The sequence below is a fragment of the Clarias gariepinus genome, chromosome 21, assembly GCF_024256425.1.
Source record: "Clarias gariepinus isolate MV-2021 ecotype Netherlands chromosome 21, CGAR_prim_01v2, whole genome shotgun sequence".
Taxonomy (NCBI): domain Eukaryota; kingdom Metazoa; phylum Chordata; class Actinopteri; order Siluriformes; family Clariidae; genus Clarias; species Clarias gariepinus.
Genome location: NC_071120.1, coordinates 7,365,634 through 7,385,683, shown reverse-complemented (window position 1 = coordinate 7,385,683; position 20,050 = coordinate 7,365,634). Strand labels below are relative to the sequence as shown.

Here is a 20,050-nt window from a genome sequence, read left to right as displayed (position 1 = left end):
ACAAATCTGGGGAAGGTTACAGAAAATTTTCTGCTGCTTTGAAGGTCCCAATGAGCACAGTGGCCTCCATCATCCGTAAGTGGAAGAAGTTCGAAACCACCAGGACTCTTCCTAGAGCTGGCCGGCCATCTAAACTGAGCGATCGGGGGGGAAGGGCCTTAGTCAGAGAGGTGACCAAGAACCTGATGGTCACTCTGTCAGAGCTCCAGAGGTTCTCTCATGGCACATGGCTTTTACTATGGAGTGGCTTGCGTCTGGCCACTCTACCATATGGGCCTGATTGGTGGATTGCTGCAGAGATGGTTGTCCTTCTGGAAGGCTCTTCACAGAGGACCTCTGGAGCTTTGACAGAACCCCAAACTTGAGCTTTGTGAAACCCCAAACTCTCATCATATTTAAAACCCTTGCTCATCACCTCCACTATCAGGCTGTCCCCAACATTGCAGAAGAATATAGCTGCTGTCGTCCATTTGGGGTTATGTGTTCCCTGAACGACCTCAGTGTTGTAGTATCTGCTCCCACCACACTTCGCCTTCACGTACGAGTCAGGAGCATTACCGAACGAATCCCTGCGGAGGCCGACAGATTGAAACCCGTACACATTGAGAGCGCTGGTCAGCATCGTGTGAGACGAGAAGACCAGGATGGGAAGGGACGCAAAATGAATCGAAGAAGCCATGCTGATGTTTATGCCTGTGAGAAATAACAGGACAGAACTAGATGAGTTGGATTTTTTATTCCAACCAATTTGCTGCATTGTGTGGATTAATATGAAAGAGAGAGAGGAATACTCAAAGTCACGTGTGTACTATAATAAATAAAAACTAAACTTTTAAAAGCTAAATATAGGGAGTTATAGTTTCATCTTACCCAGGATGCAGAAAAAGCCCAAATGCAGTCTTCTTGGCTTTGCCACATTTTAAAGAGGGTCGAATGTATACAGAAACCTTGAGCTTGAACAGCATGTTTTTAACTTTGACTAGGCCACTTCAAAACCTGAAAAACACCACTGTTTTAAATCCCAGGGGGTCACACAACTGAATCAGGTTATACAACTGAACATCTCGTGGCTGAATGGACAAACGTTCCCACAGGCACATTTCACAATCTAGTAGAAAGGCTTCCCAGAAGAGTGGAGCCTATAATAACAGAAAAATATATAGATCTGAACCTGGAATAGAGTGCTTTAAAAAGCACATATACAGCAGATATGGTGGTTAGGTGTCCACATACTTTTGACTATATATTTTCTATAAAATGACACTATCCAGAAACATGTGATCTTTTGTTTTATTTCAGCTCCAGAACTATTTCCCAATCTCAATAGAAAATTACAATATATAAAATCGAGTGGAAAAATCATCAAAAGCAAAAGATAAAAAAAAAAGTTTTAAACTTAAACACCTTTTTTAACTACTGTATGGGTGTGACTGTATTCATACATATAAACCAATCACATGCAATCTCACTTTTAAAACCAAATTTCTCATCCACCTGTCATGAGTGAAATAATTCTGAACAACCTCAAAATAAGATTTGCTTTTTTGTAAGTTTTCTTGATTCTTGATATCTTGTTTGATCTTCGTGATTTTGAAGAATAAAGATATCGCTCAGGAGAGTAGAAAAGAATTTCTAAAACGTTCCTTTAGAGTCATGTGACTAATGACAAATGAAACCAGATTTTTTCTTAAATTCATAAATCAAGATTCAGGAAAGTGTTGTTTTGCATTTCACAATGAACTTTACATTTACTTCTTACACTCGAAGGAAAATCGAGTTATTTCGAGTTTATGAGTTACTTTATTTTCTTTCCCTTGCAGCTGCATGTCCATATTAATTGTGCTGCTTGTGATGTTATAATCTAGTTGCTACACAAAATTTGTCCACTAGATGGCAGTAGAATGAGCCCTTGAATAAAGCTTCATGAACTGGACCTTTTGTTAAAACTATTGTCTGGGAAGCCTCGACATCTAAAAGGCTTCACCTCACCATCACTAGCGCAAAGGGATCATCTTATATGAGGTCACATTAGGGGGTATTTTTTATTGCATTGTGTAAACCCTGGTTGATACACAAACATGTCCGAGTTACTGACCTTAAAAAAAGTGACAAAATCAAAATATAATACGAGCTGATGAAACCTTAGATCACATAGTGAGAAATATCCCCAATGCAACAATAATGAAACAACATTGGACTACTATAGACAACATTATTTACTATTTATATATTCAGAGATAGTGTTTAACTTTATAAATAATACAACAGCGTTTGGTATCATTAAAAAGACTGACATTGTCTTAAACAGGAAGTAAAAAAGACCCGATTTAAAATCTGAATATATTTGTAAACCGTGATTATAACAATTTATATATTATATATTCCTAGTGCACTTCCTTTAAGCCTTAGGTCCATGTGATATGGACTTTACGGCGCCTTCTCCTGGCTCGGCTCTGTAACTTCGTGATGTCACTTCGACTCAAAGACCAGCACCCGCTGACATCCAGAGCGCTCAAGCAGCGACAGGAGTCCACGAGCCGCGTTGTCGTCTCCATGGTGACGTCAGAGCGCTGCAGGCTGACGTGTCTGAGTTGGCGCAAGGGTTCGGCGTGACGGTCCAGGACCAGTCTGAACACTGGGTCCAGGCGACACGGTGCGGCGATCAGAGATAGAGTGCGGAGCTGGACGGAGCCCCTTAGTAGGGCCCACAGCGCCACCTTGAGGGACGTCCAGCACAGAACAGGTTTTATGCGTCCCTCGTCTAATGAGAAACTGAAAAGAGTGTGAAGAAAACAGATAATTAATAGACATCGATGTGTGTGTGATCAGAATGCTGTACAAATTTATCATCACATATGTGTATCACAGCTTACATTAGTGTTAAAGTGCGGAGGTGAGGAAGATGCGGTAAATCCCAGCCTTCAAAATCTTCATCATCGTCATCATCATCCTGTTCCCGGTTGGAACGTGGAGGATCGATGTAAAGGGTGAGAGCGGTGAGTTTAGGGCAGGAACGCAGAAGGGAAATAAAAGGCAGGTTCCCGTCAGTTTGGACGCCCTCTAGAGTGAGGGACAGGAGACAAGAACCGCAAACCTGCAGAGGAGGAACCAGTTCAGAAAGTGGGCCGGAGAACTGCATTGAAAGAGAGCGCAGCTGACTCGACCAACGAGCCAAACCTCGGGTCAAACGGATGCTCCGGGAGGAAACTTCATCATCATCATCATCATCATCATCATCATGGCAGTTTAGAGATATGGAGTGAAGATCAGGACACAAACTGCTGACGGCATCCAGACTGTGGAGGGTCAGTCCCTGTACCTCTCGGAGCTGCAACTTTGGTTTGTCCATCCTTCTGCCTTCCTTCAAACTCAAGGATTTGTCCATTTTCTCCTCCAGTGTGAGTCTGTTCTCTTCATCATCACACTTGCTTTGATCATTGCTCTGAAATCTTGCATCCCATAATTCCCTGAGACAAGGCACACCTTCGCTCGTGGTAAATCCGCGAGTCTGATCAAAATCCTGATTCTGGATGATCACACAAGCGTGTCCGAGACCCTCAAACGCCAGACGATGCAGCCCGGACACACTGAGCAGCAGGACAGCAGCTGAAGACGGTCCGTCCTCCTCGCGTTCTCCTAATCCTATATCCAGAGCCACAAGGCTGGTGAGACGTTTAGGACCTTGCAGTGCGAGGGGCAGCAAGGCACCTGGGGACAGGTGAAGACACCGGGAAACATTCAGGTGCTGGAGCTGCGAGCACCGCCGGGCCACCATCGCGATCACGGCGCGGTCACACAGAGACCCGGCCAAAGAGAGTGAGTGAAGGCAGGACAGGTCAGTCAGGAGAGAGCACAGAGCGGCGGAGGAGACATTCTGTGCTCCGCTCAGGTCTAAGGACTTTAGAGACTGAAAATGGGACAAAAACACGTTACAAGACAATCTGCTTCTGATTGTAAAGACTTTTTTTTGCCTGTTGTTCAGATGCTTTAAAGCTAGAGTTACCTGACAGCGCACAGAGATCAGGCTGCACAGGTTGGCTGTGACGAGGTTACAGAAGTGTGACAGGGAGAGTGTGTGTAGCTGCGGCAGCAGGAGAAGATGCAGAGACGCACGAGACAGGAGCTTCCTCTGAGACAGGACACGCAGCAGCTCCTCGATCAGATCTCCCGCTGCAAACAACAACTACAGTTACACACCTGGAGGATATCGTCAGTGTTCTATAGCCTTACACACACACACACACACACACACACACACATACATACGCAGCAGGCTGAAGGGCCCCATGACGTAGCGGAAGAAATAGTGATCCATGTAGTTGTGAGCGTAGTCCTGCGTCCACACGTCCTTCATGTTCGCCGCCAGGCTGAAGAGACACAGACGCCTGAGTGACGAAGGCTCATCCTCTTCTTCCTCGTCACAGTCACGCTGGTGACACTTTCTCTTTATCCTCTCTCTCTCCACCTCGCTCTCCCTCTCCTGTCTCACCTCGGGCTGCCGAAACAGAGGCATCGCTCACTTTTCAACTTGGGCAAACTGAAACACAGAGAAGCAGTTACAAAGACAGAACTAATGCTGAAGTGTACAGGGTAAAGGGCACTTAAACAGTAAACCCGGTAAGAAAAAACAAACCAAAGTGTTGAGATTAAAGGTGCCAAAACATTCAAGCATGTAAATTACAGCTACTACAGTTAATGAAACAAAACCAGTTTTAGTCTTACTAACACAAAGTGGAGTACAGAGAGACTCTGATTCGGTGTGTGTTTATCAGTGTTACAGAGAAGCGGTGAGATTTACAGTGTAATGAGACACAGCCCACTGTATGTCTATATATAAACGTTAGCGGCGTCTCTGTACTAAATCGTTAATTAGTAAATTGAATAGTTGAATAAACGTTAATAAACGGCTTTGAGACGAGTCTTACTTCTGAACCGTGACTTCCGGAAGTCTTCACCTCCTCTCGGTCCGATAAAACACAGGAAGCACTTTGATAACCCACCCTATCTAAACAAACTCCTCACTTTACCCGTTTTCGGGAAATTCCGCCTACTCCTCAACGATTGGCTAAACCATCATCTTTCTCGCGCAACCATGTCATTTCTACCACTTACCGTGCGGGGAGGATTGCCTGACATCATTATCTCGAACTTCAACGTCATGACACATCCGTTATACATATACAGGTGCATCTTAATAAATTAGAAAATCACTGAAATGCTGAAAAAGATTTATTTCAGTAATTCAATTAAAAAGGTGAAACTTATTATACAGATTCACTACACACAGAATGATATATTTCAAGTGTTAATTGCTTTTAATTTGGATTGTTATGGTTTACAGCTTAATAGACCAATTAAAAAATATATACACTACCGTTCAAAAGTTTGGGGTCACTTGCAAATTTCTTTGTTTTTGTTTAGTGATTTATTTTCTACATTCTACAACAATACTGGGGATTTCAGAACTATAAAATGACACATATGGAATTGGGTAATTACATAACAACAACAACAAAAACAACAATTACTTGTTATTTTGAGACACAGAGGTCAGCCTTTCTGTAATAGTTCTTGCAAGAACAGTATTGTGCATTTGCAAAATCCGTCAAGCACCATAATGAAACTGGCTCTCATGAAGGCCGTCCCAGGAGGGCGAGACCAAAACCTACCTCTGCCGCAGACGAGAAGTTCATTTAGAGTTATCAGGCTGAAAAATGACCAATTAACAGCACCTCAGATTAGAGGCGTTATGAAGTCTTTACAGAGCAGAAGTAGCAGAAACATCTCACTATTAACTGTTCAAAGGAGATTAATGCATTTTTTGGATGCCTTCAGCATTCCATTACAATGTAGAAAGAGTTAGAAAGTAACCCCAAACTTTTGAACGGTAGTATATATATATATATATATATATATATATATATACATAAACAGAGAAATTGTGTGGCATGGAGGTGATCAGTCTATGGCACTGTTGAGATGTTATGGAAGTCCAGGTTGCTCTTCAACTCTTCTGTGTTGCTGGGTCTGGTGTCTCACATCTTCCTCTTCACAATACTCCATAGATTCTCTATGGGCTTTAGGTTTGGTGAGTGTGCTGGTCCATCAAGCGCAGGAACACCATGGTCCTTAAACCAGGTATTAGTAAAAAAAAATATATTTAATCAGGAAAAATTAAATCAGCATCTCCATAAAGCTGGTCAGCAGAGGGAACCATGAAGTGCTCTAAAACTTCCTGGTAGACAGCTGCTCTGACCTTGGACCTGATAAAACACAGGTAACCAACACCAGCAGATGACATGGCTCCCCAAACCACCACTGACTGCACACTTTACACTGGACCTCAAACAATTCGGATTCTGCCTGCGATGGATTGGCACCCTGTCCAGGGTGTACCCTGCCTCATGCCCTAAGTCTCCTGGGATAGGCTCCAGGTCCCCCGCGACCCTGAATACAGGATAAAGCGTTATAAATTAGAATCAGAAAACTTTATTGATCCCGCAGGAAATTGCTTATGTGATGACTGCCATAACACACAAAGACACAGAGACACAAAAGCAATATTAAATAAAAGTAAATAAAATAGAATAAATCTAAATGAAATCTGAATTAAATCTAGGAAAAAAGAAAACAACCACAATACATTATACAGACTATGCTACACACAATATCTATCTATCTGTAAGTCCCGCAGCTGAGTGAAAAACTACTGACATAAGTGGAAGTTTAGTATAAGTTATTGCACTTTAGAAAATTTGTGGTAATTAAATACTATTAAGTAATATTAAATAATGAAAAGTAATATTAACCAAGTAGTAATAATATTGCACATGAAGACAATTGCAATTTAGAGAACAAACAATAATAAATGATGAGTGAGTGTTATTTCTAAACAAAACCAACTTTGGCACCCTTTAAATATTGTTTATTTACCAAATAGTGAAGTTGCATACACTGTAAAAGATTAGTACAAAAACCAGAGATATGTTTAACAATGAAAGTAAGAGCATTTCCACACACACACACACTGGAGTCCATAATAAAACCACTTGTTAATGAGTTTAGTCAGAAAAAAGGATTCAGTTTGCTACAGAGCATAAAGAATGGACACTGGAGCGATGGACAAAGGTCATATAAGAGTTTCTAGAAGCATGAGGAATCATTTTAAAACATAAATCCGAACACCACATTGCCTGGTGTAATTAAAGCTAAAACTGATTTAATGAAACCATAGTGTGCAACCTTTTTTTTGGCCAGGCAGTGTACACTACAATTCCATAAACCACAAGTTAAAATAATTTTATAATTATCATAAAAGTATATAATATAAAGTATATAAGTAGCTGTTGTGTGCATTTGTCTCATAATTTGGTCCAAAAGGTTAGGAAGGGGTTGGGGCTTTTCTTAGCCAATTACAGTAAAGAAGGAAGTGTGACTTGCAGGGCGTCTGATTTCATGTTATAATTACATGTGGTGCAGTAAAGCTTCGGTTGGCAATATTTCTTAATAAGTAGGCTATTGAACATTAACACCTAGAAACAAGCAGGATATCTGAAATATCAGATGAAACTAAATGGAATTAAAATAGGAAATGTAACTGAGCTGCTGTTCTAAAATACACAGGACAGAGTGTGTATAGTTATAGTAAAAAATATACTCTAGTATCTCATTTCCATAATAAATCAAGGGTGTTATTGATTTTATAGGGGATCTGGTAATTCGATTAGGGCCGCACTGTCTAGATTACTATAAATTACACAAACACAAGAGTAAACACCAACACCCCCCCCCCCAAAAAAAAACACCGCCACCACACACAAAATCTTTGTTTTTTGTTTAATTATTTAATGTGCCTGTAGTGTAATATGTATTTTCAAGTTTATTAGATTTATTCTTTTTTTTTTTTTTTTTACCAAAAATTATATTACATAAAAATATATAAAACAGCATTTGGTAACAAAATACAATCAGTCCATAGATGTTTTATTACAAAATATGTTTTGTTCCAGGATTTTTTTTTTTAACAAAATGTTAATGTCTTTTAGCAAATTTGTACCAAATAATAAATAAATTAATAAATAAGAAAGAAAATAAAAAACCCTTAAGTGCTTTTTGTCAGCATGTGTTACAGTTCATGAGCTGCAGTGCGAAGGGAGAAAATAATCAGATTAAAAATTATTTCACACCATGAACACCCACACACTACATTCCTGCTACACATCAAGGTCAAGATGGAGCACATTACTCGCTACATTTGCACATGGCTCATATATTGCTTGTTCTTGTTTTTCACATAAAATGCGGACTACCCTTCACTTTAAAACATTGACGATAACACTGTAGCCGACACATCATTTAATTCCATACTTCATGTTTTACTTATACTGCTGCTGACATACCCACACACCATATCTTTACTCTTCCGTAAGCTCAAATTACACTTTGCACATTGTCTAACTTATATATTTCTATTTTAATTTTATTTTACTTGTACAGTAACTTCTGTAAATCTGTAAAGGTGTATATTCCATCTCAAATTAGTATTACTTTTTTTTTTTTTTATTCTATATTTAGTTAAATTTTATTATTCTAGTGCATATTTCCTTTAAAAAAAAATCTTTTCTCTGTTTTATTCCATCTTTCAATTTTTAGGTCACAGACAGTTGTATAAGCACTACGCTGCATATCATAATAATGCTTCTCAAATTAAATTTGAACTTTGAAAAAAGGCACAAAAAATAAGTTACAAAAAACACTAAATAATGCATCAAAACAAAGCAATAAAAAAAAAGAAGACATTTTCTGTGTTCGTTTATGGCAAAGATGTTACTCTGTTTGAGGAGGATCAAATTATTGTGGTGCTTCTAGCAAAGAAAACAACTAAGGAGATTGCTAAAACTAATAAAATTAGGTTAAGATCTAAAAGAAATAATGCTTTGTGGAAGAAATGTGGTCAGAAAAAATTAATTAATGATCATGATCAGAGATGACTGGAATGGTTTTTTTTTTTTTTTTTTTTACATCAGCGTTAATGCAAACATTTTTCAGGTTTTGATATGCACTGGGCATGTTGGCGTCAAACACTGCTTCCCTGGATGTTACCTTCATTACCAGACTCTCCTTTTGGCAGATTACACAGAGGAATCACTTCATGGACGAGCTTCTGAACACATCTTGAATCAGGGGATGGGACTGAAAGATCATACTTTTTCTTATAATCAATTCTTATAAGAAATGTGTACTGTAAACATTTAAAAAAAGGTTTACTAAATCACATACACTAAAGAAATAAAAAAATAAAATAAAATAATAACTGACCATCGTGACAATACTCAATAACTGTTTTTCATTTAATATCATTATTACAATAAGTTTTTCTTCTTACCGAAGTTGTTGTTGTTCGTGCTGATTGCGATCATTTGCTGCAGGATGAGCACAACTGCAACAATGAATGCAACAACGCCTGCACCAATGAGCGCATGCTTAATGATTGAAGAAGGGCTAGGGTCAGTTGAAGTAGGAGTAGGGTCAGTTGAAGTAGGGGTAGGGTCAGTTGAAGAAGGTTCTTCATCAGCTGAAGGGTCTTTACTGTCTGTTGTAGCAATAAATAAGAAAGAACACCTGAATGTTTAATCCAATTAATAGATAAGCAATACTGATACTCAATACAACTGTGCAACATCGCTTCTCCAGTCCAATTAGTGAACTGGAATCAACAATGTGATACCTAGAAAATAAAGGCTGTGATGGTGAAAGTATGGTCAGTCAGCACAGGTCAAATGAGTAGGAAAGCAAGAGCAGCTGATGAGAATGTGTGTAATTAGTGTTTGTCTTTTTCAGTGAGAAATTAAGTGTGAGCAGGTGAGAGTGAAAAGTTCATACTGTTGAAAAGCAAATGTTGCGTTCAATGTCCAATATGTGCAATGTTATTATAATTAAGACATATCACACACAAGGTTGTTCCACAAATAGTTCCAGAAACAACATTTATTATCAACAGATAATAATCGGCTTCTTTATGTAAATCAGTGTAATTATGAAGTTTTTCTTTATATTTTCACTTATCCTGCTTCAAAATGAAACATGTAGTTAAACATCCCATTGCTTTTACCATCTATTATCACCACTTGTGGGCTCTCGTCTAATCAGATTACTTGGTGAGAGCAAACTGCTGTATATGTAGAATATAGATTGAGTTTTTAGACCTGGAATAACATAATAATCAATGATTTGTCTGTAAATAAATCACTATTTATTCAAACATTAAAATTAAAAACTAATAACAATTTTATTAAATTATTGTTTTTGTTGGTGAATAACAAGTTAGAAAGTGCTGATATAGAAAAAATGGAAAATGTATGTAATGACTCAATGGTTAGGGCTGTGGGTAAAAGTCAGGGGTTTAAACCCCAGCACCACCAAACTGCAACTGCTCCAGGGCTGTTGTATCATAGCTGACCCTGTGCTTTAAACATCAGCTCTCAAACAAGCTGGGGATACTGTATTTGTGAGTGATAATAATAAAAAAAACTTTATTTATAACTTATATTTATTATTATTATTACTAATGTTGGGGTGCTAACTATAACTCTACTCCATCACACCACACCACTAAAAAGTAGAATGCTGTTCACATATTATTATTCTGCAGATTTTAACAAATGAGACTGAATTTAAACACAGCACAGTCAAGGGCTTTGATTCTCACCTTCAGTATGATTAAAGTGCCTCACTGCCAGGGTTAGAAGGTTTTGGAGGTCATCAAGTTCACGCCATATCCGGGCTTTCTCACTGTTCCAGTGATCATGCTCATCAGCATCGTACTTCTTTATCCACTGCGTCATCAGGATCACCTTTGTGACGTTGCTGCCGTAGTACACAAACGGCTCTTCATCCAGCTTACCAACCGTGTAATTGATCTCTGGTCTGATAGCAGTGGAGTACTGCAGTGTATGGGTGCCTATAGACATGCAAATACATTAATAAAAGTACTATCCTGCCAGTTACAAATCAGGGCTTGAAAATTAGCTTTTCGTTATTGAAGCCAAAAACCGCTTCCATCACTGATGATTTTCAAGTATTTGCAAAATATATAATTTACACTGCCTGAAGGTGTAACAAAAATATCTTCCAATATTAGTTGGACTGCCTTTTGCTTTGATTATTGCATGCATGCATTCACTTAACCTTCCTCTTGTGTTAGGGTCACCACCGACCCGTTTTACTTTTTAAATGCATAAAACTACTACCTAATTTTGTTTATTGCATCAAGGCTTTTTGACTTTGTCAGTACCCTGTATTTAATTAAAATAAAATTTAAAAAACCCAATTGTTACTAAATTATAAAATGCTCTGGTAAAAATTATTACCTTTGTGTTGGGTGGGTCAGTTTTGACCCAGTTATAATTTAAGGTTATAAAACAATAGTTAGGGTCAAAACTAAAATCATAAACACACTTTGAGGGGCTTCTCTCTTTGCCTGTGTGTCTCCTAACCTGAACAAAGAAAAACAAAAACAAAAAAAACTAAGAATGACATGTTCAGACATGTGAGGCTTGCATAAGGCAAATTTAGTTTAGCGTTAGAGAAAAATCTGACAAGCTTGCTGTCTGGGAAAGGTGGGTGCAGCTATTCCTGAATGTTTTGTCCCTTTTCGTGGAAAACACCCTTTCCAGCAGTACATGCCTAGGAATCCAGGGAAATACAGGATAAAAATTTGGGCAGTCTGCGATGCAAAAACCAGCTATGCATGGAATCTCCAGATTTACACAAGCAAACATGCAAGTGGCATTCCTGAAATGAAATTCCTGAGGAAAACGTGTAGTCCTCAATATGACTACTGGACTGTGGGGTCAATTTTTTTTACCAGCTATGACCTTGGACAACAACTTCTCAGGTGGAACCTTACTATGGTGGGCACAGTAAAAAAAAAAAAAAAAAAAAAAGCTGAGCTGCCTGCCGAAATTTTGCAGGTGAAGGACAGGGCTGCACTTGACAGACACCACCACAGTTGTTTCATATTTTCCAAAAAAACACCGGAGTGTAATACTTATGTCCACTTTTCAAGAAGACGCAGCTGTGTCATCAGCAAGTGACAAAAAGCCCATAATTATCTTGGACTATAATAAAAACAAAGGTGGAGTGAACAACCTGGACAAGCTGACTGCCACCTATACTTGCCAGAGAATGACCAGGAGGAGGCCAATGGTTGTGTTTTTAACATTCTAGATGTGTCTGCATACAATGCGTTTGTTTTGTGGACCCACATTCACATAGGGTGGAACTTGACCAGAAAAAATAAGCAGAGAATATTTCTTGAGAAGTTAGGAAGTTCCTTTATCAAGGCACACATTGAGCAAAGGCAACGTGTGCCCCGGGACCCAGCCACTGCAGCTATGGTCAGACAAAGAGCATCAGTGCCATCATTCTCATCATCCTGCCTTAAAATCAACCTACACAGCCACAGCCACAACCACAACCTCACTGAAGCCACCTGATTCTAAAAGAAGAGGTGTCAGGTCTGCCCTAGCAATAAAGACAGAAAGACAAACATACTCTGCTTCTACTGCAAAAAATATATTTGCAAAGAACACACTAAAAGTGTCACTTTTTGCCACATATGCATCTAAATGCACATGCATGTTCTTGCACACAAAGACGTTTTTTGGAACTAGTGCCTCATGCCAAGATCTTGTATTAATTATGGGAAAGTTGGACCGCTGAGTAAAGTCTTCTCCATCACATCTCAAAGGTTAACAATGGGGTTTAGGTCTGGACTCAGGTGTGGTGGCCAATCCATGTTTGAAAATGGGTTAGGGTTAACATATCTCATGCTCTTGAGCCACACTTTCACAATTTGAACCTCATTAATCCCAGCTCTGGTATTATTATTACAGACATAGGTACAGTAAGCAAGTCTGTGTTGTGATCATGTCCTCCCATAAGGGATGTGTGACTCAAACAAGACTGGCAGTACCACTGCTCTATGAATGTGATGAGTACAGATTTCAAAGCCCAGAGAAAAAAAGGGCACTGGTTAATAAAAACCTGATATTTGTAATTAAAAGTGTACCTTTTTTTTTTATTGAATTTGTACCAATTCTATTAGTAAACATACCAGTACTGTTACATGCTGATAATATGCCTAAGCAATATTGACCTTTATAGCATGTAAGTTATTTTAATAAAAAAGACAGACTGCTATAATAAAAATAAACAAACAAATAAATAAATAAAAGACTTTATTTAACTTGTGCAGTTATAATCGAACATCATGGACAATGTAGTTTTAACTGAAATATAAATACGTCAATCTAAGAAAGTTTACAGCCAAGAAATAAATTAAGGGTCATAGATTTAAATGAGAAAAACAGGCAGTGGACGGTTTTATGTCTCATTAAAATTCTGCAAATATTTAAAAATTAAAGTCTATAAATATATAAAAAATTATATAATAGACAAAAATGATGACAGATCAACCTACTATAGTTATTTGCTGCTATGAGGGTGTATTTTGTGATGAAGACATTTCTAGTGTGTGTGAGTCAAAACATACTGTATGCAGATTCAGTAATAAAGGAGATTACACTGTACCTTTCCCCTCCTGAGTATTTGTCCTGTAACGCACAAACTGCTTTAACCGTTCGATGCAGGTGTTGTTCAGGTATTTCTGCCGGTCTTCAGCCAGATCTCCTTCAGGATCCCACTCTGTGATGAAGTTCTCAGCTTTTGCTTTTGTGTAAGTTGTAGTCCATCTTCTGGTTTCCAAATCCAGACTGAAGAAATCTTCTCCATCAAGATGGTACTGAAGAAACCCTCTGGTGGCACCGTCGTCATCGAGCTCACACCTCAACGTCCTGTTTAGAGTACGACCTATTGCACATACGCGCACACACAAAATGACTGCAAATGTCTTCCTGAACTGCTAATATGTTGAGCTGATATGTTATATAATTATAATCCTGAAAAACACCCTAAATGTCTAACTAAGAAAAATGCAATAAGCAGTAAATGCCAATATTTGACATAAAGGGCAGGCAATTTATTTATTCATTTATTTTTTACAAATGATGCTACCTGGACACCATGCAGCTGCTTCCTTCAACAAATTCCATCTTTTCTTAACCAATCATCTTTTCTGCCTTCCAAATTCAGCTTGACCAATCCCTGTCGAGTCGCATTTTCAAATCACGTCCTGGTGCAAAATTTAAAGCCAATCATCTTTCTCCATTTGCAAAATATCTGCCTTGCACCCACCCCTCAGTGCCGGCCGCCAATATTCTTTCAACATAACACGGTAAGACCGCACATAAAAAAATACTGATTTCAACGAAAAATAGACTTTGTTTAAGCTGTTTACATTATATAACATTAGTGTAAAGGTGTCCCCCCCCCACATAATCTCTATCAAATATTATATTAAAACATAAATTCATAGGTTTATTACTATTAAATTATAATGATCATTATATGATGACTATTATAATTAACCTTAGGCACGTCACAGCCATTGAGACCATTAATATAAATTCTCTTATAATGTTTATTTTGTGGCACATTTATTTTGCAGGGGTTTGTCATGTAATACAATTACATTTACACTAAATAAATATTACTTATGATGAGAAATTACACAGAACAATTTTTATAGCAAAACAAGCTATATAAAAATATACATGTTGTATAGGAAAACATTTTTTTTTCTTTCTTCATATACAACATGTATTTTTTAGTCTGCGTATTATTGTCTGAACGGATGAACGTGGGACCTTCAGACATCTGGAAATTGAACCTAAGGATGAGCCACACTTATGGCACTTATGTCAGGTCCATAATTCTTTTTCCGATGTCTTGGTTATCTTGATTTTCCCATGATGTCAAAGAAAGACACTCTGTGTTTGAGGTGTGCCACAAATTAACTCAAATTGAATCAATTAACCTATCAGAAGCTTCTTAAGCTCTGAATGGAATCATCTGGAGTTTTCTTTTAGTTTAAAGACACAGTTAACTTAGTGTATGTATATACATTTCTGACTTTGATGAAGGTGTTAAAAAAAATATCTAAAACAGAAAGTTTACTCTACTCTGATTTAATGTTTGACAGTAAAGAAAAAAAAGAAGTTTTTTCTGGTTTCAACTGTAGAGGCATGTATGTGTGTAATATATATTAACACTTAAGCATCCTGTTTTTGCAGCACCGGAACAACAGCTGCTGGGTCTTTTGGTGAGAGTTTATATAGAATCATGTGTATTGTTTTCTTGCTTGTGGTAGTATTGTTATTGTATTATATTATTTGTATTGTATGTGCTATGTTTACCAGGCTGTGGATGAGCACTGTCCCTGGGATGGGCCGAGTGGACAGCCTGACTGAGGACTGAAACTGGTTTAACACTCAGCAACCTCCAGGCCAGCATCATAATAACTTTGTCAAAACTTTGACAAGCAGCGTGTGGCATTTGTGATTAATTTACATTTTTGATGCAAATCTTAAAATAATAATGAAATTAGCAGACTACAACTAGAAGGAAAAAGTAAAGATGGTAATAACTCTCATTGTTTTCCTCAAGTTTTCATTTTTTCACGTTCTCCCTTCTCCATGTCCCAAATGTACTATACCATCTAGAAAAATAAAAAAAACATACTGTATATCCAAAAACCACTTAAATATATACAGTGAAAGGTGAAAGAATGAGAGTGATCACAAAGCCAGATCACAAAGTTCCATATTGAAGCTTTCAAGCATGCTTAAGATCATTTCTGTGGAGAATCTTTAACTACACCTTAACTTCATTACTAACAATATGTCTGTAGAACTACATCCATACTCATGATCAGTTATTGTTTTCATACAAGGAAAACCAAACCATTGGCCAACATTTTAATTATGTTTCCATTTGTGTTGTACAGATTGTACAATGTTTAGTTAATGTTTGAGTAAAATATAAAACAGGTGAAACCGCGGTGAAGTTGGTTTGTCGTTGGATATTTGAGCTCCGGCCTCCAGATTCAGATTTGTAGCGGAGATTCGCTAACAGAGACCGGCAAAAGCACCTTGTCTACTGCGGGAATTAGGGACTGTCTGCAAATTACTGTCCGACTAAAATACAGAAAATATTAATATTATAAACATATTTAAAATAAATAAATAAATAAATGTTGTTACTGTTAGTGTCAATGTGATGCATGGTGGTGTATAATGACTTATCATCACTTTGCATATCTATTAATATTTTTTAACAGAATTTTTATCGATTTTATTTCAATAACTTTCAGGTCATGTGACCTATTGCCTCAATATCTATTATAAAATGGATGACCACATGTCCTGCAGAGAGCGCAACCTTTTTATTTTATATTATCACTTTGCATGTTTATTCATATTTTTTATTTAAAATTTATTCATTTTATTTCAATAGCGTCCAGGTCATGTGACCTGATACACCAAAATGTATTTTAAAAAATTTGCCCATCTGTTATGCAAAGGGCACAACCATTTTTTATTAAATATTATTAACTTTGTTGTTGTTGGTCTTTCGGCTGCTCCCGACAAGGGGTCGCCACAGCGGAATACCCAGTCCGCACTACAACTTGGCACAGGTTTTACGCCGGATGCTCTTCCTGACGCAACCCCTTCCATTTTACCCGGGATTGGGACCGGCACTGCTTCCAGGGGCTGGGGTTTGGGCACTGGCTGGGAATCGAACCCGGGCCTTCCGCATGGCAGGCGAAACACCAACCACTGAGCCACCAGTGCCCTAAATATTATTAACTTTCATATTTAATAATATTTTTTACTAGAAATATTAATGTTTTATTTGAATTACTTTCAAGTCATGTGACCTACTGCATCAAAACCTATCCCAAAACATGTCCTGCAGAGGGCACAAACTTTTTATTAAATATTATCACTTTGCATATTTGTTAATTATTTTTAATAGAATTTTTATTGATTTTATTTCAATAACTTTAAAGTCATGTGACCTTTTGGCACAAAAGCTTTCTAAAATGTGTAACCACCTGTCCTGCATAGTTCACAAACTCTTTTTTTAATTACTTACTAGCACTTTGCATATTTATTAACATTTTTTAATTAAAATATTAATGATTTTATTTTAGTTAACATGGGTCATAAAGTTATCCTTAAATTTACAATGTCTAAAATGAAAGCCATTTTAAACATGAAACAAATAAAACAATAAAACAACTGTATTTATATATAAAAAACATTCAAATAAGGAAAAACTATTATGGATGCAGTCAATTGAACCACCCCGTATGTTGGCTGCCCTGGCATACACTCTGTTCATAAGCCCTCTCATACTCTTTCTGCCTTTTTTCTTTAGTAGCAGTGATTAACATTTTCATAGTGATGCCCACTTTTTATTCTATAGCAAATGACATGTAGTCAATTACTACTTGCACAACTTCTTCAGTAGCAACCAGGGCTGGTTCATTTATATAATGGAACTTGCAGGCATACAAAACGGAGGTACTGATCAGATGGTCGGCAGAATAAGCCTCACCTCCACCAGGTTGCCAATGTTGAGCCCTTGAGCTAGGCCCTTTACCCTGTCTGCTCCAGGGGTGCCTTACCAGGACATGCAAAAAAATTTTTTAGTGCGCAGTAACCCCCCCAGCCACTGGATGCAGTGCCGGGTCCCAAGGCCAGATAAAGCATTAGGAAGGTCATCTGGCTTAAAACCTGTGCCAAGTTGTTGTGCGGACTGGATATTCCACTATGGCGACCCCTTGCCATGAGCAGCTAAAAGAACAACAACAATGTATGTGACAAATAAAGGCTTAACTTAAGTCAAGGTGTCCCAATGTGTACACCCATGTCAGGGCCCAAGCACTATGACATCATCCCTATTACATTAAGGTGTGTAAAGGGCCCTCTTGTTCTTCTAACGATTATTATTAGGGCCCAAGCACTATGAACGTCAGCCCTACAGTATGTCATCATAGTGTGTGAAGAGCCCTCTTGTTCTTTTAAGGACTTTTTTAAAATTATTATTAGGGCCCAAGTACTATGAACATCAGCCCTATTACATTACAGTGTATAAAGGGCCCTCTTGTTCTTCTATGGATTATTATTATTAGGGCCGAAATACTATGATATCAGCACTATGTAATCATAGTTTGTGAAGGAGCCTCATGTTCTTCTAAGGATTTTTTTTTTTTTTTTTTTTTAAGAGACCAAGCACTATGAACATCATCCCTATTACATCATAGTGTATGAAGAGCCCTCTTGTTTTTCTAAGGATTTTTTCCAGCCTCCAGGTCTTTTTGCCTTTCCTAGCATGCTCTAAATGTCATTAGTGACAGGTTAGAAACTGCTACCATTAGGATGCAACGCCCGGGGCCCTCATACAAGATTTTGATGCATAGCTCATGCACACTTGCATGTATACATGTAAAACCCGGTACACATAAAAATCTCATTGACCTAAACAACTTTTGCATTGCGTGTCGTAGGCTCTACTCTACAGGAAGTCAGTTATTTTGGAATTTGATATACTCCTCCTAGAGTATTTAATGATCTCCACCAATAAGAGTCTATGTGATCTCAAGACAGATGATGCAAAATTGCGGAGCGATTTTTGACATCTCACACGGGTCATTCATGATGATGCCTTAAACCTATGACGAAAAGTGGTTAATAACTTTGTGTGACATTATATTGAGTGACGACATTGTGTGATGCTTTTCTCCAGCATCCAGGGCTTTTGGAAGGTCTTGACATAAAATCCCCCCAATTCTAAAATCACGTCATAATGATATTGGTATGTCCCATTTAAATGGATGTGTCCACTGTGTCCAATGTATTTCTGCACAAGGTGCTTGGGCCTGCACATCATTGATTATTAATAAACATAAGTGACTTAAATTTAAGTGATAATACTGGATAAAAAAGGTTGTGCTCTTTGCAGAACATGTGGTCACATGACCTGTAAGTTATTGGAATAAATAATAATAAAAAATTAATTATAATACACACACACACATACACACAGTGTTAAAATTTAATAAAATAAATTGTTGTGGCCTCTGCAAAACATGTACCCACACACTGTAAAATGGATTTTGAGGGAAAAGGTCACATGACTTGAAAGTTATTGAAATAAAATCAATACAATTTCTATAAAAAAATATATTAATAAACCAACTTCACCGCGGTACAGGTGAAGAAAAGTAAAAAGTGTCGTAATGAAGTCGAAATAGTTTAGTCATCCTCTACACGGTAACATGGGTAACATGTACCCAAACGGCTAACTGTTGGCCGCTATACCTCTATTGTACTGTATGTCACTGACGCAGTTAAACTTGCACTGAGATGCGGTGTGAGTGACTGACCGACGGTCCGCGTGGCTCCGCGAGCTTCCGCGAAGACTGACAAAAAATAAAACGTTTTAAATATGGAAGATTGTAAACGTAGTCACGACGCCCAAACCCAGGGTGAATCGCGGCGAACCGTCCCTCCGGCCGCCCGCGAAACCGCGCTGACTCCGCGTAGGAAAGACAGAGGTAACGGACCTACACAGAGGATTATTTAAACACTTCGAAAAGTCCAACTCACCTGCACGCGTCACTCTAAAAACGACAAGTGCGATCATCAGGAAGATGATATAACGCACAATCATCTCCTCAGCAACAGGTGGTCTTAATAAATAAAATCTGTTTGCGGTTCAAACTAGTGATGGGTCGTTCATGAACGATTCGTTCTATTTGAATGAATCTTTAGCATGACTCAGATGAAGGAGTTGTCTCGGAGAGTGATTCGTTCATTTTCTATTGGGCGCGCATGCGCAAAGCATCGCACATGGCACATCCTCCGTATGTTATATACAGGAAACAGTATTGAACGATTTTCAGCAATAAGTCTTGAGTCGTTCGTTCTTTTAACACGTGATTCCCATGGACACTATGCAGTGCAGTACACAGGAAACAGTAGGTGCGTTCGACTTCATGCGGCGCTGCGCAGACCGATCGGCGGCTGACTTGAAGTAGTGCATGGCGGTTAGAAATTTTGTCCGACTTGAACCGGCGCCG

General features: G+C 38.2%; 1 protein-coding gene across 1 annotated transcript; it reads right to left on the bottom strand.

Moving 5' to 3' along the window:
• Nucleotides 1–2,371: 2,371 nt before the first annotated feature.
• Nucleotides 2,372–4,513, bottom strand: si:ch211-214j8.12 (uncharacterized protein LOC100000539 homolog). Its single transcript, XM_053481598.1, has 4 exons — nt 4,267–4,513; nt 4,004–4,170; nt 2,874–3,907; nt 2,372–2,772 (listed from the first exon to the last, which is right to left on the bottom strand). The coding sequence occupies exons 1-4, from the start codon at nt 4,511–4,513 to the stop codon at nt 2,406–2,408; spliced, it is 1,815 nt and encodes a 604-aa protein (XP_053337573.1). The 3' UTR covers nt 2,372–2,405.
• Between the last annotated feature and the right edge of the window lie 15,537 nt (nt 4,514–20,050).

Coding starts and splice junctions, on each gene's coding strand:
- si:ch211-214j8.12 (XM_053481598.1), bottom strand. CDS start 4,513: ATGCCTCTGTTTCGGCAGCCCGAGGTGAGACAGGAGAGGGAGAGCGAG. Junction 3,908..4,003: donor TGATCTCTGTGCGCTGTCAG/GTAACTCTAGCT, acceptor TCCCATTTTCAG/TCTCTAAAGTCCTTAGACCT. Junction 2,773..2,873: donor CTCCGCACTTTAACACTAAT/GTAAGCTGTGAT, acceptor CACTCTTTTCAG/TTTCTCATTAGACGAGGGAC.